The sequence below is a fragment of the Heteronotia binoei genome, chromosome 2 (genome assembly GCF_032191835.1).
Source record: "Heteronotia binoei isolate CCM8104 ecotype False Entrance Well chromosome 2, APGP_CSIRO_Hbin_v1, whole genome shotgun sequence".
NCBI lineage: Eukaryota > Metazoa > Chordata > Lepidosauria > Squamata > Gekkonidae > Heteronotia > Heteronotia binoei.
Window position 1 is genome coordinate 547,682 of NC_083224.1, and position 26,291 is coordinate 573,972.

The window sequence follows — 26,291 nt, forward strand, 5'->3', positions numbered from 1 at the left end:
GGCTCCTGGATGCCGCTGCCTTGCACCAGCCCCTGTGACCACCAGGCAGATGACAGGAGCCGCCTGCACCTGCTTGAGATCCAGCCCGCCAGGCCAAGTGGGGTCTTGGAAGGCTCCACGGAAATGGAGCTTGCAGATGTCTTCCTCTTGAGCCGCTCTGCTCCAGCCGCTGTTTGACCGACCGTCCTCCGCAGTCTCCCCCTCAGCACGGAGCAAGGAGACTGCTGGGTCTCTCAGGAAACGGAACTCCCAGGCACTGCTGAGCTGAGGAGGCCCTCGCGGGGACCAGACTGGACCGGACAGTGTGGCAGGGAGAGGCGTGGGAGTAGCCAGCCCCCTGCTGTTCAGAAAGCGAGTGCTGAGGCCGGCTCCCCTGACCCGGGGGCGACATGTAGAGCGGGGGGCAGGCCTCCTCTGCCCTGCCCGATGTCTGGAGGGAGGCCGGCCAGCCAGAGGTTCCCCGTTGGTGCTGCTGAGAGGAAGAGCTCTTGCTGGGGCCCAGGGCAGGCGTGGGGCCCCTCCACTGCAGGCTTCTGGAGGATGCAGTCCTGGCTGCCCGTAGGGGGCTGAGCCCCACCCCGTGCTGGCTGGCCTGCTCTGCCTCCCTCCCCAAAGGATGCCTGTGTCCTTTTGGCCAGCTGCCCAGGTGCCGCAGTGATGTCTGTTGACTGCTTCTCCTGGATTCTGCTGCTTCTCGGGGCACTGGGCCGCCCCACGGCCCTCTCGATGCACATGGAGGCCCACAGGGAGCCTGGCCTGGAGCTCTCGGGGGACGGGGCACTGCCGGGCAGTGGGCGTGTCAAGCGCGGATGGGTCTGGAACCAGTTCTTTGTGGTGGAGGAGTACACGGGCACGGAACCACTGTACGTTGGGAAGGTAAAGTCAGCGGGGTCTTGTGGGGGTGTCGTGGTGGCCATCCGTGGGCTGGAACGGCTCTCCCCTGGGGGGGCGGACTCCCTGATCCCAGCTCCTTCCCCAAGCCCTGCCTGACCGCAGGCTTCTGGGGAAATGTCACAGTCACTGCGCCTGTGTGGATGGGAAGGGGTGCCTTCGTGGATGTTCCACCTAGGGATGGTCATGAACCAGGAAAATGGAGGTTTGTGGGATCTCATGAACCACAATCCTTCCCGTTTAACAAACTGGTTTATGAGGTCTGTGATGCAGTGGAATTTACCCCCTGTGGACTAGGAACACCAAGCTCACAGCAAGTTTCCAGCTTCCTCTCCTCTACCTGCCCTCCATTTTTGGTGAGGATTGTTTGTGTGCGTGGGGGGGGAGTAACAGCCCCTCAAAGCAGGTGCCCCCAGGGAAATGTTCTCTGGCGAAATCACAGCTGCAGGTTCATAAATGTGCCCAAAAGACCCCCTGCGAGTTAAAGGCATCGAAAGGTTCACAAGGCAGGTGTTTTGCTATGAGGCAGAATCAGGGGTGTCAAATTTGATCTCACATAAAGGTGACCTTGTTGCACCAGGCCATGTTGGGCTGGGCCTTCTGTTTAAGCTTAGGTAGCAGAGGTATAAACTTTATAAAGGACACAGAAAAACACAATTGAAGTTTAAAAAACCCAGAAAAGCTTAAAACATTAGCACTTGTTGATCTTAAAGGTGCTTTCTTTATATTTCTCCCATGGAGTCTTGGGAACTGGGCAAAGGAAACTGTGGATCATTCCTTCCTTCCTCAGGGGATGGTGGGGGAGCCTCAGCCAATAGAAGGGAGAGAGGCTTGGCTCAGTAGCTCTGCTGTGCAATTGAGAGAGCCTGGCAAAGCAAGATCTGCAACTGCCCTTCCTCCCCAAGGGAGGAACCTCAGCCAATGGAGAATATAGAGGTTTTGCTCTGTAGCTCCTGTGCGATTGAGCCTGGCAAAGCAAGCTGTTATGCAGAAGGAAGCAAGAGAGAGAGAGAAGGAAGCAGATAATAGCCAGTTGCTTGGGGGCCTGAGAGGAGCCCTCCAGAGGCCTGATTTGGCCCCCAGGCCACATGTTTGACACCCCTGATTATATCTTGGCTCTTGAAGGGGGGTGTTGTGCTATGAGGTGAATCTTGGTTCCAGAGGGGGGAGTTGCTCTATGAGGTAGATCTTGGTGTGTGTTGTGCTATGTGTGTGTTTTGCTATGAGGTGAATCTTGGTTCCTGAGGGGGCAGGGACGGTGGCTCAGTGGTACAGCATCTGCTTGGGAAGCAGAAGGTCCCAGGTTCAATCCCCGCATCTCCAAAAAAGGGTCCAGGCAAATAGGTGTGAAAAAACCTCAGCTTGAGACCCTGGAGAGCCGCTGCCAGTCTGAGAAGACAATACTGACTTTGATGGACCAAGGGTCTGATTCAGTATAAGGCAGCTTCATATGTTCATATGAGTTGCTCTATGAGGTCTGAGCAGGAGGACAGGTGCCTCAGAGCCTCACTAGGCAGCGCACCAAACACCCCTCCAGTCATGGAGAGGTATTCATGAGGGAGGGTGTGGGTTCAGCTGAGCCCCTCAAGCCAACAGCTGGGGAAGGCAAGGGCAAACCACCCTGTAAAAAGTCTGCCGTGAAAACGTTGTGAAAACAACGTCACCCCAGAGTCGGAAACGACTGGTGCTTGCACAGGGGACCTTTCCTTTCCTTAGGGGACAGGTATTGCTAACAGGAGCCCCATGGTGCAGAGTGGTAAAGCTGCAGTACTGAAGTCTGAGCTCTCTGCTCACAATCTGAGTTCGATCCCAGTGGAAGCTGGTTTCAGGTAGCCGGCTCAAGGTTGACTCAGCCTTCCATCCTTCCGAGGTCGGTAAAATGAGGGCCCAGCTTGCTGGGGGGAAAGTGTAGATGACTGGGGAAGGCCATGGCAAACCACCCCGTAAAAAGTCTGCCATGAAAACGTGAAAGCAACGTCACCCCCAGAGTCGGAAACAACTGGTGCTTGCACAGGGGATCTTTCCTTTCCTTTTCCTTCTTGCAAAGAGGATGGAAAGAGGTGGGTCTGCCCTCATGCAGCCTCTCTGTGAAGGCCCTGGCCCTCTGGAGAAGAGCTGCAGCCAGTCCAGGGACCCCCCCCCCCCCATCCCTTCTCAGCCCTGAACAGAGCTCTGTTGCTTTGTGGCTCTGTTTCCGTGTAGCCTCAGGCCATGTCTGGGGGATGCAGGGGCAAAGGAAGAGGAGGGAAGAGGGAGGTGCCAAATGCATGCCTTGGCTTGCCTTCCAGACTGGAGCAGCCCTGTTTCCAGGATGTGGAGAAACACCATTTTAGGCCTGTGCTTGTGTGGGAGTTGGCTAGAGGAGTCCATAAAACTCTAGGCAAGACTTTGGCCTAGTCCAATAATGGCGAACCTTTTAGAGACCGAATGCCTAAACTGCAACCCAAAACCCACTTATTTATCACAAAGTGCCAACGTAGCAATTTAACCCAAATACTGAGATTTTAGTTTCGAAAAAAAACAACTCATAGTGAAATTAACAAACTGAAAGAACCTTTGGTCTGGATAGCATTTGCTTAGGAAACCAACAAAATAGTAACATGTCAGAATGGGAGAATGATGGTGAGAGTGTCATAAGGCAATAAATGGAGGCTGTGCATTGCTCTGTTGCTTGCAGGTCTGGGTTAAACTGGGAACATGCCTTTCCCAGAAGTGTTCCTGTTCACCTTATTTACTTTTGAACGTGTAACATGCATTATAAACATCATTCTAGTTTGCCATTAGGAAAAAAGAATACATTAAAATATAGTGTGTTTAGCAGGAGCTGGTGGTTAGGGTGTCCAAATCAGATCTGGGAGGTCCTGATTCATATGCCCTCTCTGCCCTGGCAGCTTTCTGGGAAACCTTGGATCAGTAATATACTCTGAGTTAACCCGCCTCATAGGTTCATTGTGAGGATAAAAGAGACGGGAAGAGTGTGTCAAACCAGTTCAGTGTCCTATTGGGGGAGAAAGGCAGGGGATACATGATGTTAGTTAATGAATTAAGTTGATGAAAGGAGTCCACTGATTTATATGGCTAAATCTTAGTCCAGCAGCACCTTAGAGATCAAGATTTTTGAGAGTCAAAGCTCCTTTTATCTGATCGAGGGAGCACTTAGAGAAGGGCAGGGAGCTGTTCCTGCTGGCAGCAGAGGAGAGGACTGGCATAGGAAAAACTTTTTAACAGTAAGAGTTGTTCAGCAGTGCAATTGACCCCCTCACTGGCAGTCTTTAAGCAGCGGCTGGACAAACACTTGTCAGGGATGCTCTGAGAAACCAGAACAGCAGTGCAACAATTCAAAAACAGCTTATCAACAATTTGCCTTATGCTTCCTGTAGATTGAAAGAGCTCTGCTCAGATACTGCTATCAGAAGCATCATATTTGAAAGCAAGGAAGCCTGCAGTTCCTCCCTTTCCACTCCTAAACCAGAGGCAATCCCGGCTGCTGTTTCTGCCAGATTAGTGGGATCCAACATTTCCTGTAATAAATCCACATCCCTTAAAAAAAAAGTGCTTGATTCAAGGTCCTGATCTCTCCTCCCCTTCCCCATCCCCATACACCCATGCTCTCTTCTTCCGTTCAGGTTGGACCTTGCCACAACAGTTTTGAAATATGAAATGCAACCAGGTCTTGGCCACATGAAAACGTGAAGCTACCTTATACCCATCTCTCTAGTGCAGGGGTGGCCAAGCTGTGGCTCAGGAGCCACATGTGGCTCTTTCAAACACATTGTGTGGCTCTTGAAGCCCCCACCAGAGAAGGCATTTGTCTCTTTAAACCACTTCTTCAAGCCAAGCCAGCCAGCCAGTGGCTTGGAAAATGCATTTAAAGTTCTAGTTGCTTTCTTTCCACCTTTCTCTCTCCCTCCCATTTATTTTCTTTCTTTCTTTCTTTCTTTCTTTCTTTCTTTCTTTCTTTCTTTCTTTCTTTCTTTCTTTCTTTCTTTCTTTCTTTCTTTCTTTCTTTCTTTCTTTCTTTCTTTCTTTCTTTCTTTCTTTCTTTCTTTCCTTCCTTCCTTCCTTCCTTCCTTCCTTCCTTCCTTCCTTCCTTCCTTCCTTCCTTCCTTCCTTCCTTCCTTCCTTCCTTCTCTCAGACATCTGATATGTGTGTCTGGTGGCTGTGACACATCTGAACACATCTGACATTTATTCTATGTGGCTCTTACGTTAAGCAAGTTTGGCCACTCCTGCCCTAGTGGATCCCATCTAACCCCCTCCCTAAAACTGCAGGAACACCTGCAAGGAATTTTCCTCTGTGTGTTGTGCTTGGGGGCTGCATTGTGGTTGCATCCATACCCCCACATCAGAATTCCAGAGGTGCCCACGAGCTCAAAAAGGTTGGAGTGCCCTGTTGTCTCTCTGAATGAGGCCCAGTTAGGATTGCCAGGTTTGGGTTGGGAAATACCTGGAGATCTGGAGGAAGGAGCCTGAGTTTGGGGAGAGGAGGAGGTTCAATGAGATATGACTCCAGAGCCTCGGGCAAGGGAGTGTGTGTGCCCACAGAGAGGATTCCGAGTGCCGCCTCTGGCACCACTGGCCTAGTCTATTCCTCCTTCCCCCTCCCCTCTTGTCTGGAAGCAGCACTTTTGAGCAGGCCTCCTAGAGAGACAGGAAGTTTTTCAGGCTGGTCTCCCAGAAAGCTGCAGGAGGGAAAACCAGCATCACTTCACCACCACCACCCTGAGATAATTTGCAAGCCCCAACCGTGGATTTTGACTGCCTTGGGGCCTCCACGGGGTTTAATTCGGCACTGCCGCAGGTAAAGGTGGTGGTGCCATGGGTGAGTGCTGCTTGAGTTTCCAAAGTGGAGGGGCTCTGGCCTGGCATCCTCTGCTGGGGGGTGGGAGGGCACCCTTGCCCTCCTTTTCCAGGCAGTCTGTGCTCTGTGGTTCAGCTGAATCACAGCTCCCCTGGGGAGAGCCTGGAAGCCTAGCCCCTCCCGGAGGTAGCCTAGCAACAGCCTCCCTTCCACAAGGAGCCGGGCTCTCTCCAACGAACCCATTTCACAGCCCCTTTCCACACCATTCACCGCAGCAACTGTCAGCCCCGGAAGAGCTGCCAAGCGACACAGAAGCAGTGGAGCGTGGCCATTGATCAGCCCCCTCTGGCTCCTGTGGGCACCCCCCCTCGTTTCTTGGGCTGAGATCCCTGGCAGACTGCTTCTACCAGCTGAGTGCCCACCCCAGCATGCCCCTCTGCCCGCTGCCTGCCTACTCATGTGCCCCCGGTACCCGAGCACTGAGAAGCCTGGGAGGACCAATAACATTTTCATAAAATCTTGGTACTTGAGTTAATCCTTTTTCTGAAGTGTAATTTCCCCGGGGGGCCCTGTCAGTTTGATGTGGATTTCCGTGGTTTTTTAAAATAGAATTATGGGGTCAGCCTGAGTTACCAGCCCCTGCATGTGGACAGATCTATTTTAGATAGACGAGGGGATTAAAAGGGGAAAAAACAGATTTAATTAAGTTGCTAATATTTAAAGGAAATTGATGAACTTGGGCTTTATGAGTTGGAGCAAACACCAAACGCGCCTTCATTAAGGGCAAGTTTTTATTTGATTTCTTTTCTTCCTCCATCCTCGAGTCGTTTTTTATTTGTGTATCTGTGCCTTCTGTTTAATCGTTTTAATAAGGAAAATGCACCTCTGCTCACATTTAATTTTGATTTAATTAGTGGGAGGTAATTAATGGCCTCGTAAAATCTCAGATTTCTAGCCCTTTAGGGCAAAGAAACAATTTCCTTTTTTTTAACAAATGAAGCAGATGAAAGGCTTCCGTCTCTCTCCCCCCAGACCTTCCTCTCCCTTCAGAGGCTGCTGGGCGCCTGCATCCTCTCTCCATTGGAATTCTGGAGGCTGGGGGGGGGGCGGGGGGTTCAGTTCTTTCTGTGACCTTTGCAGTGGGCATCTGCCTGCACATGACATGGGGCTTCTGTTGCCCCCCACCCAGGAGAGGTGGTCCATACTCACGCAGTGGGTGTTTGGAGAAATGGGGGGTTCTGCTCAGGTGGGGGGGACCAAGGGCAGATGTGTCAGGAGGGCAGGGTCATTCACCTTGCCAGATGTGGGACCAATCCAGCTTCAAGCACAGGGCAGAGCAGGAACCCTTTGAAGAAGACTGCAGATTTATACCCTGCCCTTCTATCTGAATCAGAGACTCAGAGTGGCCTACAATCTCCTTTCTCTTCCTCCCCCACAACAGACACCCTGTGAGGTGGGTGGGGCTGAGAGAGCTCTCACAGAAGCTGCCCTTTCAAGGACAACTCCTCCAAGAGCTCTGGCTGACCCAAGGCCATTCCAGCAGCTGCAAGTGGAGGAGTGGGGAATCAAACCCGGTTCTCCCAGATAAGAGTCCGCTCACTTCACCACTACACCAAACTGGCTCTCTTTGAGGTCAGAGTCACATGACAAGGGAGCAGTGTTCCCTCTAAACTGGGTGAACGTGAGCTAGCTCGCAGATTTTTAGCCTCCAGCTCACACCTTTTTGTCTTAGCTCAGGAAGGATGGCCCCAGAACACACTAATTGATGCAGTAGCTCACAACTGCAATGCCAGGAGCTCATAACTTTAATGTCAGTAGTTCTTAAAGTAGAATTTTTGCTCAGCAGACTCTGCAGCTTAGAGGGAACGTTGCAAGGGAGTGGCAGGCCTGTGGAGGGGGATGCTCTCCACCTCTGCAATGGACTGTTCTCAGCATGGCACTCATGCCAAGTGAGGCAGGAGCAGCGGCACCAGCCGTGGCCTCCGTGTGGAGGAAGGGCAGCTCTGCAAAGGAGCCCCCGGATGGTCCTGAGGGAAGAAAGACCGCTGGGCTCGGGGAAGACACATCCCTGCCGCTGTTGGGCTGGCTGGAAGTGGGCCTGCTTGTTCAGCCCTGTGCCTCTGGCTCCTGGGAGGCCTGTTGCAGGAGGCGGCTCAGCTGCCAGCCTCCAGGTGGGGATGACCCAAAAACACTGTGGGGAACTAACAAAGCGTCATGCACTAAAAACTGCTACTGTTGAACCTAATTCCAAAAGTCTCCTAAAAGCGAAACAGTCCAAAGTTAGAATTTCATAATGATCATAATTTTCACAATAAACTCCAGCAATTTCATAATTATCACAATAAACTTTAGCAATCAAACATAAGTTATAACAACCAAAGTCTCAGTTCATTCCAGGGTTGCCAAGTCCAATTCAAGAAATATCTGGGGACTTTGGGGGTGGGGCCAGGAGACATTGGGGGCAGAGCCAGGAACAAGGGTGTGACAAGCATAATTGAACTCTAAAGGGAGTTCTGGCCATCACATTTAAAGGGACCACACACCTTTTAAAATGCCTTCCTTCCATAGGAAATAATGAAGGATAGGAGCGGCTCATAGAATTAGACCCCTTAGTCCAATCTTTTTGGAACTTGGGGGGTATTTCAGGGAGAGGCATTGGGTGCTATACTGAAATTTTGGTGCCTCTACCTCAAAAAACAGCCCTCCCAGAGCCCCAGATACCCACAGATCAATTCTCCATTATTTCCTATAGAAATACGTCTCCATAGGGAATAATAGAGTTCCCAGCAGACATTCCCCCCCCCCCCACTTTCTGATGACCCTGAAGCGGGGGAGAGCCTCCAAACCGGGGGATCCCCTGCCCCCACCTGGGGATTGGCAACCCTAGTTCATTCAGTCCCAAGTAAGCATGTTTGGTGGGGCCACTTCCCTGGAGAAAATGGCTGCTTGGAAGGGTGGGCTCTAGGGCACGGCACCATGCTGAGGCCCCTCCCCTCCACAAACCCCGCCTTCTCCTGGATCCATCACCAGACTCAGGGATTTTCCAGCACAGACTTGGCAACCCTACAAGGACCTCCAGGACTCTGACTTTGGTGGCCGGGCTGGGCCTGGGGGACCTGCAGGGAACTGGGGGTGGGTGAGAAATCTCGGTGTGCCTCCTGAAGAGAATGCCTCCCCATCCGGAGCGGAATGGAGTGGGGGTGGGGAGTGGGCCAAAGCTGGTGCTGCATTGCTCTTGGTGTTGGTGTTGACTTGGCCATGTTGGGAGACGGTGGCTGGCTGGCTGGCTGGCTGGGACTCTGGAGCAGACCTGGCTGATGGGGAATGTTTCTTGCTTGGGCTGTGCTTGACACACAGTTCTTGGCTTGCTGCTGTGTAGGATGGGTCTATGTGGCTATGGCATGCTGGAGCCCTGCAGCAGAACAGGCCTTCTCTAGCCTGCAGGCCCTGCTCTCCCAGGGTTTCCCAACACCTGGAGAGGCTTTTCTTTCTCTCTTTCTCAAGGAGCCTGACTTTGGCAAGAATTGCCCATGGGGAGGGCCAGGGCACCCCACGTCCCTTCCAAGTTCTGAGGCCTGGCTTCTCTGCTATTCCCTCACCCAGCGCCTGATCACTAGGGCTTTTTTAAAAGAAAAAGCCCAGCAGGAACTCATTTGCATATTAAGCCACACCCCTGACATCACAATTGTTTCACACAAGTCTTTTTTTGTAGAAAAAGTCAAGCAGGAACTCATTTGCATAGCTGCAATAGCTATGGCCACACCCCCTGACCCCAAACCAGCCAGGCCTGTGTTCCTGTGCATTCCTGCTCAAAATGGCCCTGCTGATCACCACAGGGGCAATTTACTGCCTTTGCTGCCCCTGGAGGAACAGCCGCTTCCCAACTGACTGCTTCCCCCCGGCCCTCCTTTTAAAATTGTGTGTCCAAGATGGTGGAGGTCTTTGTGGTTCAAAGAAACACACCCAGCATCCAAAGTTATAAAGTATTTATTAAAGAGAAAATGTTTACAAGCACGCTATCAGCACAGCACCAGACTGAGCAAGGGATGCAAAAGAAATGGGTAGAACACCAGTCTTCTGTCCCTCTCTCTTTACACACCTTGTCAAATGTTAAAATATTGGACAGGCCCCTTTTGCTTAGGAAAGTGCAAATCTCTATGGAATTGCCATTCCCTTAAAGTTCTTTCCAGCTCTTCAAGCAAGCACACGGCCAGTGGCTGCCTTCCCAGGGGAAAGTTCTGCCTGCTGTCATGGACCCAGCAGCGCTTAAGGAAAAGAGACTTCCTTCCTGTTGCAAGGAGTTCTTATCACCTCTCTTCTCTCCTCCCCGACCAGGTCACACCAGGTCAAAGAGGCTTTTCCTGGAGATCTTCAGGAACCTCTTTCCTGAAGACTCTCTAGTATTCTATTCCTCCACTTCTCTGTTCCCTGCTTGGGAAAGGGGGAGATCTTGACCTATCCTTTATCACTCCTGCTACCAACATTTGTATAAAGGTAAGCTGGAAAGCAATTGGACTGGCTTCCCCCCTTCCAGCCTGCTCTGGGCTCTCTTCCCAGAGAGGGAAAAACGTTGAAAACTCAGAGTGGAGGTTTGGCTCATTTCAAACCTCGGGGGGGGGGGGATGTACTTCTTCACAAGCCCCCCCCTCCCAATCTGCAGACCTTGATCTCCCCTGTCAGCTGAGGGAGGGGTGTGTGTGACTCTATCCCTTCCCCTCCCCCCATGTGGAAAAGGTGTGGGGGAATGTGGTGGGAGAGATTTATTTTCTGCCAGTAGCCCCAGATGGGAGGCCGTGTTGCTCTGTCTGTAGCAGGAGAAAAGAGCCAGAGTTCGGGAGCAGCTGCAAGACTCACAAAACCTGGGGGCGGGGGGGGGGGGAGGAGGAGCAGTGACTCCCAAAATCTCCTCCCCCTGCACAAAGGTGTTCCTGGACTCTTGTTTTAGTCTGCAGGCAGCAGTGAGGGCCAAGGACAGTTTGTGTTGAGCCCCCCCCCCACACACCCTGCATTCTTGGGGCACCGCAGTCTTGTGCGAGAAGGTCAGGAGGTCAGCAGTGGTGGTGGTGGGGAGCTGAGCAAACCGGTAGGCTGTTGGGATCTGTCTTCCCCATGCCTGGGGCGCAGTGCTGGCCCCCCAGGGGAACCCGGTGTCCGGAAAGGAGGGGCATTTCCAGTCTCGACGGGTTTTAAGGTTGCCAATCCCCAGGTAGGGGCAGGGGATCCCCCGTTTGGAAGCCCTTCCGCCGCTTCAGGATCCTCAGAAAGCAGGGGTGGGGGAGGGGAATGTCTGCTGTGCACTCTGTTATTCCCTATGGTGACCAATTCCCATAAGGTATAAATAGAGAATTGATCTGTGAGTATCTGGGGCTCTGAGGGGGCTGATGTTTGAGGTAGAGGCACCAAATCTGCAACATAGCACCCAATGCCTCTCCTCAAAATATCCTCCAAGTTTCAAAAGGATTGGACCAGGGAGTCTAATTCTATGAGCTCCCAAAGAAGGTGCCCCTAGCCTTCATTATTTCCAGTGCAGCAAAGACATTTAAAAGGTGCTCATAGAATCCTAGAATCATAGAGTTGGAAGGGACCTCTAGGGCCATCTAGTCCAGCCCCCTGCACAATGCAGGAAACTCACAAACACCTCCCCCTCAATTCACAGGATCCTCATTGCTGTCAGAAGGCCATCTAGCCTCTCTTTAAAAACCTCCCGAGAAGGAGAGCCCACCACCTCTCAAAGAAGCCTGTTCCACTAAGGAATCACTCTAACTGTCAGGAAGTTCTTCCTAATGTTGAGCTGGAAACTCTTTTGATTTAATTTCAACCCACTGGTTCTGGTCCGACCTTCTGGGGCCACAGAAAACAATTCCACACCATCCTCTATATGACAGCCCATCAAGTACTTGAAGATGGTGATCCTCTCACGTCAGTTCCTTTAAACTTGATGGCCAGAACTCCCTTTGGAGTTTAATCACACTTGTCACACCCTTGCTTCTGGCCTGACCCCAATGTCTCCTGGCTGCACCCCCAAAGTCCCCAGACCTTTCTTGAATTGGACTTGGCAACCCTACTGGGTGTGACGTGGCTCATAGGGCAGGCGGGAGCAGCAGGTGTTAGTGCTGGGGGGGGGGGGCTAGCTCCTGGGCTCTTGGGTGGTTGTCGTCTTCCTTGCTAGGGAAGCAGGGTCTCTGCTCGAAAGATGGGGGGGGGGGAGCGTGTGTGGATCCCAGGGGATCCCACCCCCCTGGGGCAGAGGCTTCTTCCCCCTCCCTGGCGCGGTAAATACAAACATAAACTGTATCTAACAAGACAAATATAACGAGGGCCTCATAAAAAGGGGGAGCAGGGCTGGAATAAATCCTGTCTGCGGAAGCGGGCACCGTGTCTGCCGGTAGAGTGCGGAACTGCAGTTGGGAAGATTGAGTGGCCCATAAACATTTTCATATTTCATTAGCCGATTAATGGACGGCTCTCCTTTTTGGCAACTTTGCTGATTCTCAGCAAAAATTGTGGGGAGTAAATGAAGGCATCTGATGAAGCCTTTCCGGGGGCCCATCCCATTATGGATCGTCCCAATTAATGCCTGCGCCTCTCGCCGCGGCCCGCTGTTCTGCCAGTCCAGTTACCGTTAATAGATTTCTCATAAGTGGCTGGATTGTAAAAACCTCATAACTCAGTTTAATGCCACCAATAAAATTATCTCCGGACGTCTGGCCCAGATTCCAGGCACTCTGGGGCTGAAGGGAGCAGCCATTTACCCTTTCGCTCCCTGGCCAGAGAGTGGACGAACCAGCCGGGAGCCGGCTCTGGGCAATTGCTGGCAGGCCTCCGGTCCTCTCCCCCAAGGCGGTCAGCACTTCCAAAACAGGGGAGCAGAATCTGGGGCTCATAATCAAGGACCTACAGTGTGACCTCCGCCTTTTGCACGCCCAAAACCCTTGGTGGCTGAGCAGGGTCCACTGGGGAAGCCCTCCACATGTATTTACCACTTTGGAAACTGCTGTTTTTCTAAAGCGGTTCACAATTTTTTCAAACATCTAATATAATTAATGACACATGGAAACCGCAATGGAAAAAGGTTAAAACCAACTCTCCCCCTAAAAATGCAGATATTCCAGCTGCAGCAGGGTCAGCCCCGAGGTGAGGGGGGGTTGCATGTGGAGGGGGGATTTCATGATTCTGACCCCATCCTGTGGTGGATTTTTTGCTGATTGTTTTGGCGCCTCGAGAATTTGTTTTGTTTCTCACTTGTGCCCCACTCATTTTTCCCAACCAGATTTGGAGTTCCTTTTGACCTCATGCATCATGCTGCAGTCTCTTTTCCTCCACCAGTTGACACCCTGCAACCCCAGCCTCCCCCATGCCCAGTCATCACACCGCCCTCCTCTCCCTCCCTCCCTCTTTCCTCTTCAGCCTGACTTCATTTTCTTTTTTAAAAAATGTCATCAGGGTGATATGAGAACAGGACTCCCCCCTCCCTTTATATTGCTGCCGGACAGCCCCTCTCCCACTCAAGGAAGGAACATAGAAAAGAAAAGTAATTCATACAACCCAGGGGTCGTTTTGTAGAAAAATAGGCGGTGGAGCTCATCCAGGGATTGTTATGCAGCTGCACGTACTATTCAATGGTCAAGGAGGTGGAACTCCCAGAAGGAGGAGGAGGAACTCTCCGAAAGGTTCAGGAGCTGTGCTCCTGTGAGCTCCCACTGAAGCTGAGGCCTGCCTACACCCAATCGGAGAGAAGTGCTTCCTGTCTCTTTCTTTAAACATTAAAGATTTGCTTTGACAGAGGAACCCTTATATCCATATAAGAAGGAAGAGGTGCCCTCCAAAATCACCTTCCCGCTCCAGCAATAGAATTTCCTTCCTTAAAATAGACCGAAAAGGGCTCTCATCAATGGACACACATTTTAGCCAAAGTGCCAATCTGTAACCAGGTGGCGCCCCCCCCCCCCCCCCCGCTTTAATATTGACACAACGCTTGCCTCCCTATTCCTACAGATCTATGGAGCTACTGGGCGGGGGGGGGGGGGGGTGTTCAAGGAACTTTCTTCCAAGGATTTGTTTTATTACTTAATATATTTAGTGCTGTCTACCGGCAATTTTCATGCATGCACAGGCAGCAAATTTCTTTTGGGAAGCTTCTATTACTTGCTGTTTTTCCATGAAGGAAAAGGGCAATTCTTGCACATGCCTATAGATTGCCCTATCACCCAGGGGAGGGCATTCCACAGCATTGGGGTAGCCACGTGGAAGGCCCTGCCCCCTGAGGGTGCCAACCTTCACCCACAAATGATTCCAGATGCATCCTAAAGCACAAGAGGGGGAGAATTGCCTGGAGAGGAGATGGCAGCAGTGCCAGTGACTTGAGGGTCAGTGCAGCTTGTCCCAAGTTCTGTTCCTGGCATCTCCCACAGCCGAGGAGGAGAAAGGCCTTTCTCTGCACAACACCCAGCTGAGCTGGAGCCTGTTGGGGGAGGGGCAGGGCTGGGCTAGAGGCTGCCTGAGATCCTCAGGAGGGAGAGAAGGAAATGCATCTTTACGCAAGGAGTGATGAAAACATGGAATTCACTGTCAGAGGATGTAGTGATGGCCACATGAATAGACAGCTGTAAAAGGGGATTAAACAGATACATGGAGAAGAGGTTCATCAGTGGCTACTAGCCCTGGTGAATGAATGGAACCTCCACGTTCAGAGGCAGTGAATCCCAGTGGCAGAAGGTAAAATCAGTGGGAGGATTTGGCCTCTGTGCCCTGTTGCCGGCCCTCCAGAGGAACTGGTTGCCCGCTGTGTGAGACAGGAGGCTCGTCTAGATGGACCCTTTCCGGTCTGATCCAGCAGGGCTCTTCTAAGGTAAGGGGAGGGAAGACCTCGACCTCTGTGCTCTGTTGTCAGCCCTCCAGAGGAACCGGGGGGCCACTGTGTGAGACAGGAGGCTGGACTAGGTGGACCCTCCCTGGTCTGATCCAGCAGGGCTCTTCTGATGTTCTCATGAAGGCCTTGGCCTCTCTGCCCTGTTGTTGGCCTCCACAGGAACTGGCTGGCCCCTGTGTGAGACAGGAGGCTCGTCTAGATGGACCCTTTCCGGTCTGATCCAGCAGGGCTCTTCTAAGGTAAGGGGAGGGAAGACCTCGACCTCTGTGCTCTGTTGTCAGCCCTCCAGAGGAACCGGGGGGCCACTGTGTGAGACAGGAGGCTGGACTAGATGGACCCTCACTGGTCTGACCCAGCAGGGCTCTTCTGATGTTCTTCTCAGGGAAAGGCCTCGGCCTCTCTGCCCTGTTGTTGGACCTCCAGAGGAACTGGTTGGCCTCTATTGTGAGACAGGAGGCTGGACTAGATGGACCTTCCCTGGTCTGATCCCGCAGGGCTCTTCTGATGTTCTTCTCAGGGGAAGGCCTCAGCCTCTATGCCCTGTTGTTGGCCCTCCAGAGGAACTGGTTGCCCCTGTGTGAGACAGGAGGTTGGAGTAGATGGACCCTCCCTGGTCTGATCCAGCAGGGCTGTTCTGATGTTCTTCTCAGGGGAAGGCCTCAGCCTCTCTGCCCTGTTATTGGCCCTCCAGAGGAACTGGCTGGCCACTGTGTGAGACAGGAGGCTGGACTAGATGGACCCTCCCTGGTCTGACCCAGCAGGGCTCTTCTGATGTTCTTCTCAGGGAAAGGCCTCGGCCTCTCTGCCCTGTTGTTGGACCTCCAGAGGAACTGGTTGGCCTCTATTGTGAGACAGGAGGCTGGACTAGATGGACCTTCCCTGGTCTGATCCCGCAGGGCTCTTCTGATGTTCTTCTCAGGGGAAGGCCTCAGCCTCTATGCCCTGTTGTTGGCCCTCCAGAGGAACTGGTTGCCCCTGTGTGAGACAGGAGGTTGGAGTAGATGGACCCTCCCTGGTCTGATCCAGCAGGGCTGTTCTGATGTTCTTCTCAGGGGAAGGCCTCAGCCTCTCTGCCCTGTTATTGGCCCTCCAGAGGAACTGGCTGGCCCCTGTGTGAGACAGGAGGTTGGACTAGATGGACCCTCCCTGGTCTGATCCAGCAGGGCTCTTCTGAGGTTCTTCTCAGGGGAAGGCCTCGGCCTCTCTGCCCTGTTATTGGCCCTCCAGAGGAACTGGTTGGCCCCTGTGTGAGACAGGAGGTTGGACTAGATGGACCTTCCCTGGTCTGACCCAGAAGGGCTCTTCTGAGGTTCTTCTCAGGGGAAGGCCTCAGCCTCTATGCTCTGTTGTCCCTCCAGAGGAACTGGTTGGCCACTCTGTGAGAGAGGATGCTGGACTAGATGGACCTTCCCTGGTCTGATCCAGAAGGGCTCTTCTGAGGTTCTTCTCAGGGGAAGGCCTCAGCCTCTCTGCCCTGTTATTGGCCCTCCAGAGGAACTGGTTGGCCCCTGTGTGAGACAGGAGGTTGGACTAGATGTACCTTCTCTGGTCTGATCCAGCAGGGCTGTTCTGATGTTCTTCTCAGGGGAAGGCCTCAGCCTCTCTGCCCTGTTATTGGCCCTCCAGAGGAACTGGTTGGCCCCTGTGTGAGACAGGATGTTGGACTAGATGGACCCTCCCTGGTCTGATCCAGCAGGGCTCTTCTGATGTTCTTCTCAGGGGAAGGCCTCAGCCTCTATGCTCTGTTGTCCCTCCAGAGGAACTGGTTGGCCACTCTGTGAGAGAGGATGCTGGACTAGATGGACCTTCCCTGGTCTGATCCAGCAGGGCTGTTCTGATGTTCTTCTCAGGGGAAGGCCTCAGCCTCTCTGCCCTGTTATTGGCCCTCCAGAGGAACTGGTTGGCCCCTGTGTGAGACAGGAGATTGGACTAGATGGACCCTCCCTGGTCTGATCCAGCAGGGCTCTTCTGAGGTTCTTCTCAGGGGAAGGCCTCGGCCTCTCTGCCCTGTTGTTGGCCCTCCAGAGGAACTGGTTGGCCACTGTGTGAGACAGGAGGCTGGACTAGATGGACCTTCCCTGGTCTGATCCAGCAGGGCTGTTCTGATGTTCTTCTCAGGGGAAGGCCTCAGCCTCTCTGCCCTATTATTGGCCCTCCAGAGGAACTGGTTGGCCCCTGTGTGAGACAGGAGGTTGGACTAGATGTACCTTCTCTGGTCTGATCCAGCAGGGCTGTTCTGATGTTCTTCTCAGGGGAAGGCCTCAGCCTCTCTGCCCTGTTATTGGCCCTCCAGAGGAACTGGTTGGCCCCTGTGTGAGACAGGATGTTGGACTAGATGGACCCTCCCTGGTCTGATCCAGCAGGGCTCTTCTGATGTTCTTCTCAGGGGAAGGCCTCAGCCTCTATGCTCTGTTGTCCCTCCAGAGGAACTGGTTGGCCACTCTGTGAGAGAGGATGCTGGACTAGATGGACCTTCCCTGGTCTGATCCAGCAGGGCTGTTCTGATGTTCTTCTCAGGGGAAGGCCTCAGCCTCTCTGCCCTGTTATTGGCCCTCCGGAGGAACTGGTTGGCCCCTGTGTGAGACAGGAGATTGGACTAGATGGACCCTCCCTGGTCTGATCCAGCAGGCCTCTTCTGAGGTTCTTCTCAGGGGAAGGCCTCGGCCTCTCTGCCCTGTTGTTGGCCCTCCAGAGGAACTGGTTGGCCACTGTGTGAGACAGGAGGCTGGACTAGATGGACCTTCCCTGGTCTGATCCAGCAGGGCTGTTCTGATGTTCTTCTCAGGGGAAGGCCTCAGCCTCTCTGCCCTATTATTGGCCCTCCAGAGGAACTGGTTGGCCCCTGTGTGAGACAGGAGGTTGGACTAGATGGACCCTCCAGAGGAACTGGTTGGCCCCTGTGTGAGACAGGAGGTTGGACTAGATGGACCCTCCCTGGTCTGATCCAGCAGGGCTCTTCTGATGTTCTTCTCAGGGGAAGGCTTCGGCCTCTCTGCCCAGTTGGTCATAAAGCATCAAATATATGAACATCTGAAGCTGCCTTCTACTGAATCAGACCCTTGGTCCATCGAAGTCAGTATTGTCTTCTCAGACTGGCAGCGGCTTTCCAGGGTCTCAAGCTGAGGTTTTCCACACCTATTTGCCAGGACCCTTTTTTGGAGATGCCAGGAATTGAACCTGGGACCTTCTGCTTACCATGCAGATGCTCTACCACTGAGCCACCATCCCTCCCCCTCAGCAAGGAAATTAACAACACCAATTAATAATCACTCACCCTCAGACATCAAAGATCTCCAATAAATCCTGCTGTGAATAAAGGAACGGCTGTCATGAGGCCATGCCAGATCATAGGTAGCCCCCTCCATTCCATTATGCCAGGTAAGCTGGGGTGGGGGGCAGGTTCTGGCCCCTCCTTCTGCACAGCGCAGTCCAGGTGAGGTGAGATTTCCAGCCCATCTTCCAGCACCACAGATCTGAGTAATCTCACCCAGGAGTTTCTGTGGCATGAATGATGGCCGTGGGGCATCTCTGCCCCATTGCCAGGCTTAGGTAATAAATCTGTGACATCCGGCCAGGTCTTGGAGCCAGGAAGCAGGTTGGCTGTTGGAACCCAGGTGGTGGGAGACTTCTGGTGACTCACAAGCACAATCAGTGGCAAGAAAGGAGGGCACACGGACCAGGAAGCCGATCCTGGGCATCTTGGAAGCCCTCCTAGAGGCTCACATAGTGTTAATAACTGGCAGGGCTGACAACCTCCGGTTGAGAGGATAGCAACCGGGACTGAGGAACTGATTTCGCACTCGTCTTACCCCGCTGTCACGTTCCTCTTCTCCGCGCAGTGTCCTTCGGATTTCCCACTACCTGCTCCGGAGCTGCAGCAAACGTCACGGTTTTCACGCAGTAAATGGAAACCACTAAAACCAGTTTTCGTTTGCCATGCGAAAAACACGATGTTTGCTGCTGCTCCGGAGCAGATAGTGGGAAATCCAAAGGCTGCTGAGCTGAGAAGAGGACCATGACAGCGGGGTAAGCTGAGTGGGAAATCGGTCGGGGTGAATGATGCCCCCTGTTGAGGCAGATCTTTCCAGACTGGGAGCCTCCTAGAAAGGCAGCCGTAGACGGGAAGTTTCCAGCCCCTGCCAGGCCGTTTTGGATGGGAGGGAACTGGAACTTCTGAGGGCAACAGCAATTTACAGAATACTCTTCTTGTGCCCCAGCTAAAATTAGACAATCCAAAAACGCATTGTGTGTAACTGAACTCATCAAATTGTACTGCTTGGTGTATTTGTGAATTAAAAGGGCACATTCCGTATTTTTATTCAAGCAATAATTGCAGCTACGTCCTGTGTGAGAGAAGCAGCCGTTGTACCCCATTCCACCAAAACACTGCTCGGTTTGTGCCTGCTAGTTAACCAGGGAGAAAGAGTTAAAAATAGAAGCCGTCAACATTGCAGTAAACAAAAGGAATCTTTTATTACCTGGATGGGAAGCAATCTGCTCTGTGTAGACTCAGCGTTTCCAGAGACAATAGAAAGCCAGGCAACAGTTGTTTCCCAAATGCTGCTGGGGCACAGAGGTCCCTCTTTCCACGGGCTTCTAAGGACCTAACTGTGCGTGACATCATCTCCACATCTCCCTTGGTTGGCTCTGTGACTTTCCATCAGACAAGCCATATGAGAGGAATATCTGATTAAGGGAGCTTTGGCTGCCAAAAACTGTGCCCGAGAAAGCTTCTTGGTCTCTAAGGTGCTCTTGCTGCATGAGAATCTACCACAGTGCAGACCAGCACAGCTCCCACAAGAACCTCAGCAGAGCCCTGTTGCAGGACAACAGGAGGGCATAGAGGCCAAGGCCTTCATAAGGACATCAGAAGAGCCCTGCAGGATCAGACCAGTGGTTTGATCCAGCAGGGCTCTTCTGATGTTCTTATGAAGGCCTCAGCCTCCCTGTCATGTTGTTGGCCGTCCAGAGGAACTGGCTGGCCACTGTGTGAGACAGGAGGCTGGACTAGATGGACCTTCACTGGTCTAATCCATCAGGACTATTCTGATGTTCTTCTCAGGGGAAGACCTCAGCCTCTCTGCCCTGTTGTTGACCCTCCAGAGGAACTGGCTGCCCCCTGTGTGAGACAGGAGGCTGGACTAGATGGACTTCACTGGTCTAATCCATCAGGACTATTCTGATGTTCTTCTCAGGGGAAGACCTCAGCCTCTCTGCCCTGTTGTTGACCCTCCAGAGGAACTGGCTGGCCACTGTGTGAGACAGGAGGCTGGACTAGATGGACCTTCACTGGTCTAATCCATCAGGACTATTCTGATGTTCTTCTCAGGGGAAGACCTCAGCCTCTCTGCCCTGTTGTTGACCCTCCAGAGGAACTGGCTGGCCCCTGTGTGAGACAGGAGGCTGGACTAGATGGACCCTCACTGGTCTGACCCAGCAGGGCTTTTCTGAGGTTCTTCTCAGGGGAAGGCCTCAGACTCTCTGAGAGGCTGTTTGGTGTAGTGGTTAAGTGTGCGGACTCTTATCTGGGAGAACTGGGTTTGATTCCCACTCCTCCACTTGCACCTGCTAGCATGGCCTTGGGTCAGCCATAGCTCTGGTTGTCCTTGAAAGGGCAGCTGCTGTGAGAGCCCTCTCCAGCCCCACCCACCTCACAGGGTGTCTGTTGTGGGGGAGGAAGATAAAGGAGATTGTGAGCCGCTCTGAGACTCTTCGGAGTGGAGGGCGGGATATAAATCCAATATCATCTTCTCTCTGCCCTGTTGTTGATCCTCCAGAGGAACTGGCTGGCCCCTGTGTGAGACAGGAGGCTGGACTAGATGAACCTTCACTGGTCTGATCCAGCAGGGCTCTTCTGATGTTCTTCTCAGGGGAAGGCCTCAGCCTCTCTGCCCTGTTGTTGGCCCTCCAGAGGAACTGGTTGGCCACTGTGTGAGACAAGAGCTGAACTAGATAGACCCTCACTGGTCTGATCCAGCAGGGCTCTTCCGATGTTCTTATGTGAATAACATAACATACTTCCTCCCTTTTTATTTGCCATGTCTTTGTAGCCCATCTTTTCATCCTGGAATGTCAGGTCTCAGTTTTGTTGCCTTGGAAAATTTTCCTTTTATGTCCAACAGTTCTGTAATTCCAGTCCTGCCGTTTTGTTTGTTTTTTGTTGCTTTCCCATTGAATTTCTGTTCATATTTTGTTACCCACGTTTGGACTCAACGAGAAAGGCGGGCTCTAAAAAAGGATAATGGTGATGGTGATGATGGTGGTGGTGGTGGTGGTGGTTTAGCCGTGATGGTGATGAGCATGGCAGGTTGCTGGAGCTGGTTTGGTGCCTGCCTCCTCCAGCCTCACAGATCACCCCAGTCCTGGCTGACCATAAATCTGGCTGTTGAATTAAACTTCATAATAACTCTGAATTCTTTGGTGTATCATTACGCAGCAAGTGTCACAGTAACCAGACAAAATTAGCCACCTGACACCCATATTATGGCATTTAAATGATAGATAGGACAGCCTTGGAAATGCAGCCATCAGTCGCCGGCTTCTTTTTCTGAACAGGTCTGTTTTTTAAAGACCCACAGCAGAGCTTGCAATGCGGCAACTTCAGGGTTATCCTGCTGAGCCCCTGAGAACCAATAAACCCAGTTGCCAACATCACCGCTCAAGGTCTGTTCTGCAGACCTGGCTGCAGCAAACCCAGATGCCAGCTCTCCAGCCCTGCCCCAAACAACACGGGGAGAGCTGGCCAAACACAGAGAACTGTACCAGAGCTGGTGCTGAGATTCTGCACAGGCCTTCCTCACCCAGATGGGTCCCGTGCAGGGCAACTTCTGGTGCCCACAGCCGCTTGGCATAACCCCCCCCCCCTCCATCCCTGGCATCTCAAGCTGAAAAGGCTCTTAGCTGAGCAGTGAAGGGAAATGCTGTTCTCTGCCTGGACCCCTGGAGGAGCTGTGGCCAGCCAGAAGGGCCAGTAATGAAGCAGGCGGCAGCTTCCAGCCATGGACCCCTCCCCAGGTTCAATCCCTGGTAGGCGGTGTGGCAGAAGACCCTTCTCTCTCTGAGGCCCTCGGGAGCGGCTGCCAGCCGGGGGAGGCCGCACTGGCTACAGGGGGACGAAGGAGACTTGTCGGTTCGCTTCATGTGGGGGGCTTGGGGATACTTTCAAGATGCTTACAGAGTTGTTGTCCAGTGCCTGAATGGGGAGTACCTGAATGGCGCCCACTCTGTTCTCAGTCACTTTGCTCCATTGCTGCCTGCACACACGACCCGAGGGCCACAATCCCCTCCTGTGAAGGAGCCCTTGGGGCTTGCCCTCTTCATCCCATGTCACACTCCAGTCCTTTGAGCCGAAGCCTTCTGCCCATGGCCTTTCCGGTCTCCTAGGAGCTGCTGACTGGGAGGAGGAACCTCCCCCCACCCTGCACATGGGCAAAGACCCCCAGAAGCCCCCAGGAGGGGGTCCTCCAGCAAATCATGGGTGAGGTTGAAGCAAATGCTGAGCCACAGAGAGGGCAGAATCAGTGGCAGATTTATGGGCAGGGAATAAGGACTACACTCAAGCAGTCACAACGTACCATCAGGCACACAGCGGAAGTACCAAGTGCCACGAGGCCCACGTTCAGACATAGAGATCCCCAGATGTAATTCCACAAGAGGAGAGCCTGTGGGGGAAGTGGAAGAGCAAGGGGGGCTTGCAGCCACTTACCTGCCCAGGTGCAGCTTCAGAGGGACCCTGCGGAGTCAGACCAGGGAGGGTCCATCTAGTCCAGCCTCCTGTCTCACACAGTGGCCAGCCAGTTCCTCTGGAGGGCCAACAACAGGACAGAGAGGCTGAGGCCTTCCCCTGAGAAGAACATCAGAAGAGCTCTGCTGGATCAGACCAGGGAGGGACCATCTAGTCCAGCCTCCTGTCTCACACAGGGGCCAGCCAGTTCCTCTGGAGGGCCAGCAACAGGGCAGAGAGGCCAAGGCTTTCCTCTGAGAAGAACATCAGAAGAGCCCTGCTGGATCAGACCAGGGAGGGACCATCTAGTCCAGCCTCCTGTCTCACACAGGGGCCAGCCAGTTCCTCTGGAGGGCCAACAACAGGGCAGGGAGGCCGAGGCCTTCCCCTAAGAAGAACATCAGAAGAGGCCTGCTGGGTCAGACCAGTGAGGGTCCATCCCGTCCAGTCTCCTGACTCACACAGTGGCCAACTAGTTCCTCTGGAGGGCCAACAACAGGGCAGAGAGGCCGAGGCCTTCCCCTGAAAAGAACATCAGAACAGCCCTGCTGGATCAGACCAGGGAGGGTCCATCTATTCCAGCCTCCTGTCTCACAAAGGGGCCAGCCAGTTCCTCTGGAGGGCCAGCAACAGGGCAGAGAGGCCAAGGCTTTCCTCTGAGAAGAACATCAGAAGAGCCCTGCTGGGTCAGACCAGGGAGGGTCCATCTAGTCCAGCCTCCTGTCTCACACAGGGGCCAGCCAATTCCTCTGGAGGGCCAGCAACAGGGCAGAGAGGCTGAGGCCTTCCTCTGAGAAGAACCGCAGAGGAGCCCTGCTGGATCAGACCAGGGAGGGTCCATCTAGTCTAGCCTTCTGCCTCACACAGTGGCCAACCAGTTCCTCTGGAGGCCCAACAACAGGGCAGAGAGGCCGAGGCTTTCCCCTGAGAAGAACATCAGAAGAGCCCTGCTGGATCAGACCACTAAGGATCCATCTAGTCATAGAATCATAGAGTTGAAAGGGACCTCTGTGGTCATCAACCCCTTGCACAATGCAGGAAACCCACAAATACTTACCCCAAATTCACAGGATCTTCATCGCTGTCAGATAGCCATCTAGCCTCTGTTTAAAAATCTCCAAGGAAAGAGAGCCCACCACCTCCCAAGGAAGCTTGTTCCACTGAGGAATCACTCTTAACGGTCAGGAAGTTCTTCCTAATGTTGAGCTGAAAACTCTTTTGATTTAATTTCAACCCCTTGGTTCTGGCCCTACCTTTCGGGGCCACAGAAAACAATTCCACACCCTCCTCTATATGACAGCCCTTCAAGTACTTGCACCCTGCACATAATTTTATGAGCCTCAGTCAGCATCTTGTCTCACACAGGGGCCAACCAGTTCCTCTGGAGGGCCAACAACAGGGCAGAGAGGCTGAGGCCTCCCCCTGGGAAGAATATAAGAAGAGCCCTGCTGGATCAGACCAGGGAGGGTCCATCTAGTCCAGCCTCCTGTCTCACACAGTGGCCAACCAGTTCCTCTGGAGGGCCAAGAAAATGGCATAGAGACCGAGGCCTTCATAAGGACATCAGAAGAGCCCTGCTGGATCAGACCAGGGAGGGTCCATCTAGTCCAGCCTCCTGCCTCACACAATGGTCAGACATTTGCCTTAGAGGGCCAACAACAGGCACAGAGGGGCCTTGACATTGTCTCCTAGCACTGGTATTCAAGTATTTCCTGCCTCTGAAAGTGGCGGTTTCCTGATGGACCTCTGCTCCATGGATCTGCCTAACCACCAGCCCTTTTCAACCCATCCATGCCTGTGGCCACCACTTCATCCACAGGCAGGGAACACCACCACTGAATCATGCGTGGAGTAAAGAGGTGTCTCCTTTTGTTTGTCTTGAAGCTATTTCCCATCAGTTTGATTGGGTGCCCTTGGCTTCTAATATTTGGGAGAGGGGAGGGTTTCTCTTTGTTCACTCTCTCCACCCTGCACATAGTTTTATGAGCCTCAGTCATGCCCCCTCTTTGCCGCTTCTTCCCACTAAACAAAACAAGTCCCAGACCCTCCAGCCTTTCTGCCCAGGGAGGGGACACTCCAGCAAGACCCACAGAGCAAGTGCTGAGTAGGGAACCTGTTAAATAATGGGTCACACACGCAGCACCATTTCTTGGACTTGGGGAAGGGAGTTTTGTAGCCCAAGATGTTGCAGTGATTTATGGCAACTTCACAAAAGTGTTGAGACTGTTTTTGTTTAACAATGCAAGAGTAGCTAATGAGATTAGTTTGACAGAGAAATGTCTGGATGTGAAAGGGCAGCTGAAGTGTGCTGTTAAGCTCCATAAATGGACCCAATCCAATTGCTTACTGAAGCCCTTTTATGAGATCCGTAATAAATATAAATGGTTCCATTGAGAAAAAAGCCGGTTGCAATAAAAAATGTGGCAGGAAGGTTGTCAGTCTTGGAACATTTAGAGAAGATGGCTGTGATTACTAAGAAAAACAAAGAAGGGAAAGAAACTTAACCCAAAAACTGGAGTAAGAAACCTAAAAGGTTAATATGCGATTAAAGGACGGAACATTAAAAACAAAGTGTAAAAAAATCATAAATAGAAGAAGAAGAAGATATTGGATTTATATCCCGCCCTCCACTCCGAAGAGTCTCAGAGTGGCTCACAATCTCCTTTCCCTTCCCCCTCCACAACAAACACCCTGTGAGGTGGGTGGGGCTGAGAGGGCTCTCCCTGCAGCTGCCCTTTCAAGGACAACCTCTGCCAGAGCTATGGCTGACCCAAGGCCATGCTAGCAGGTGCAAGTGGAGGAGTGGGGAATCAAACCCGGTTCTCCCAGATAAGAGTCCGCACACTTCACCACTACACCAAACTGGCTCTCCAATCAAAATACATGTATTTATTTCAAAAGCTAAAACCATTTAACGGCCCATCATAAGCCTCTATCCTATGTAAAATCATAAAACCTCAATGGGAACCCACTCAACTTGACCTGACGCGTTTCGACCTAAATTGGTCTTTTTCAGAGGTCATAATACAGACAGAATAAAACAGAACAATGCTGGAGCACAAGGAAATGAGTGAAGTGACAAAGGCTTAGAGATATATTGAGGCCTCTTGTTCTATAGCCTTATGCTCTTGATTTAATCAAAAGCATACCTATAGCATTCAGTGTTTTTTTGTATGTCACGTGGTCCAGAATTGATCAAGGAAAGTCAGGGCGTATGTGCCAAGGGTTGCAATAACAATGTGGCAGGAAGGTTGTCAGTCCTGGAACATTTAGAGAAGATGGCTGTGATTACTAAGAGCCAGCAGAGGTTTCTTAAGAACAAGTCATGTCAGACTAACCTGATCTCCTTTTTTGAGAAAGTTACTACCTTGCTGGATCAGGGGAATGTTGTAGATATTGTTTATCTTGACTTCAGTAAGACTTTTGATAAGGTTCAACAGTAAGGCTTTTGATAAGCTTCTTGTTGACAAGTTGGTAAATTTGGTTTGGATCCTGTTACCATTAGGTAGATCTGTAACTAGTTGACAGATTGCACCCAAAGAGTGCTTGTGAATGGTTCCTCATCCTCTTGGAGAGGAGTGACAAGTGGAGTGCCTCAAAGATTTGTCCTGGGACCTGTTTTGTTCAACATCTTCATAAATGATTTGGATGAAGGAACAGAGGGAATGCTTATTAAATTTGCAGATGATACTAAATTGGGAGGGGTCACAAATACAGTGGAAGACAGAAACAGGATACAGGATGACCTTGACAGGCTGGAAAACTGAGCTAAAATCAATAAAATGAATTTTAACAGGGATACATGTAAAGTTCTGCATTTAAGCAGGAAAAATCCAATGCATGATTATAGGATGGGGGAGACTTGTCTTAGCAGTAGTACGTGTGAAAAGGATCTTGGGGTCTTAGTGGATCATATGCTGAACATGAGTCAACAGTGTGATGCGGTGGCTAAAAAGGCAAATGCAATTTTGGGCTGTATCAACAGAAGTCTAGTGTCCAGATCATGT

General features: G+C 52.2%; 1 protein-coding gene across 1 annotated transcript in view; it reads left to right on the top strand.

Annotated features, from left to right (window-relative positions):
* The first annotated feature begins 640 nt into the window (after nucleotides 1–640).
* The window catches only part of CDH22 (cadherin 22), a 105,462-nt gene continuing 79,811 nt past the window's right edge, over nucleotides 641–26,291 (top strand). The window contains exon 1 of the mRNA XM_060263772.1: nucleotides 641–876. Within this exon, the coding sequence (XP_060119755.1) occupies nucleotides 658–876 (219 nt within the window). The 5' untranslated portion in view covers nucleotides 641–657. The remainder of the gene's footprint in view (nucleotides 877–26,291) is intronic.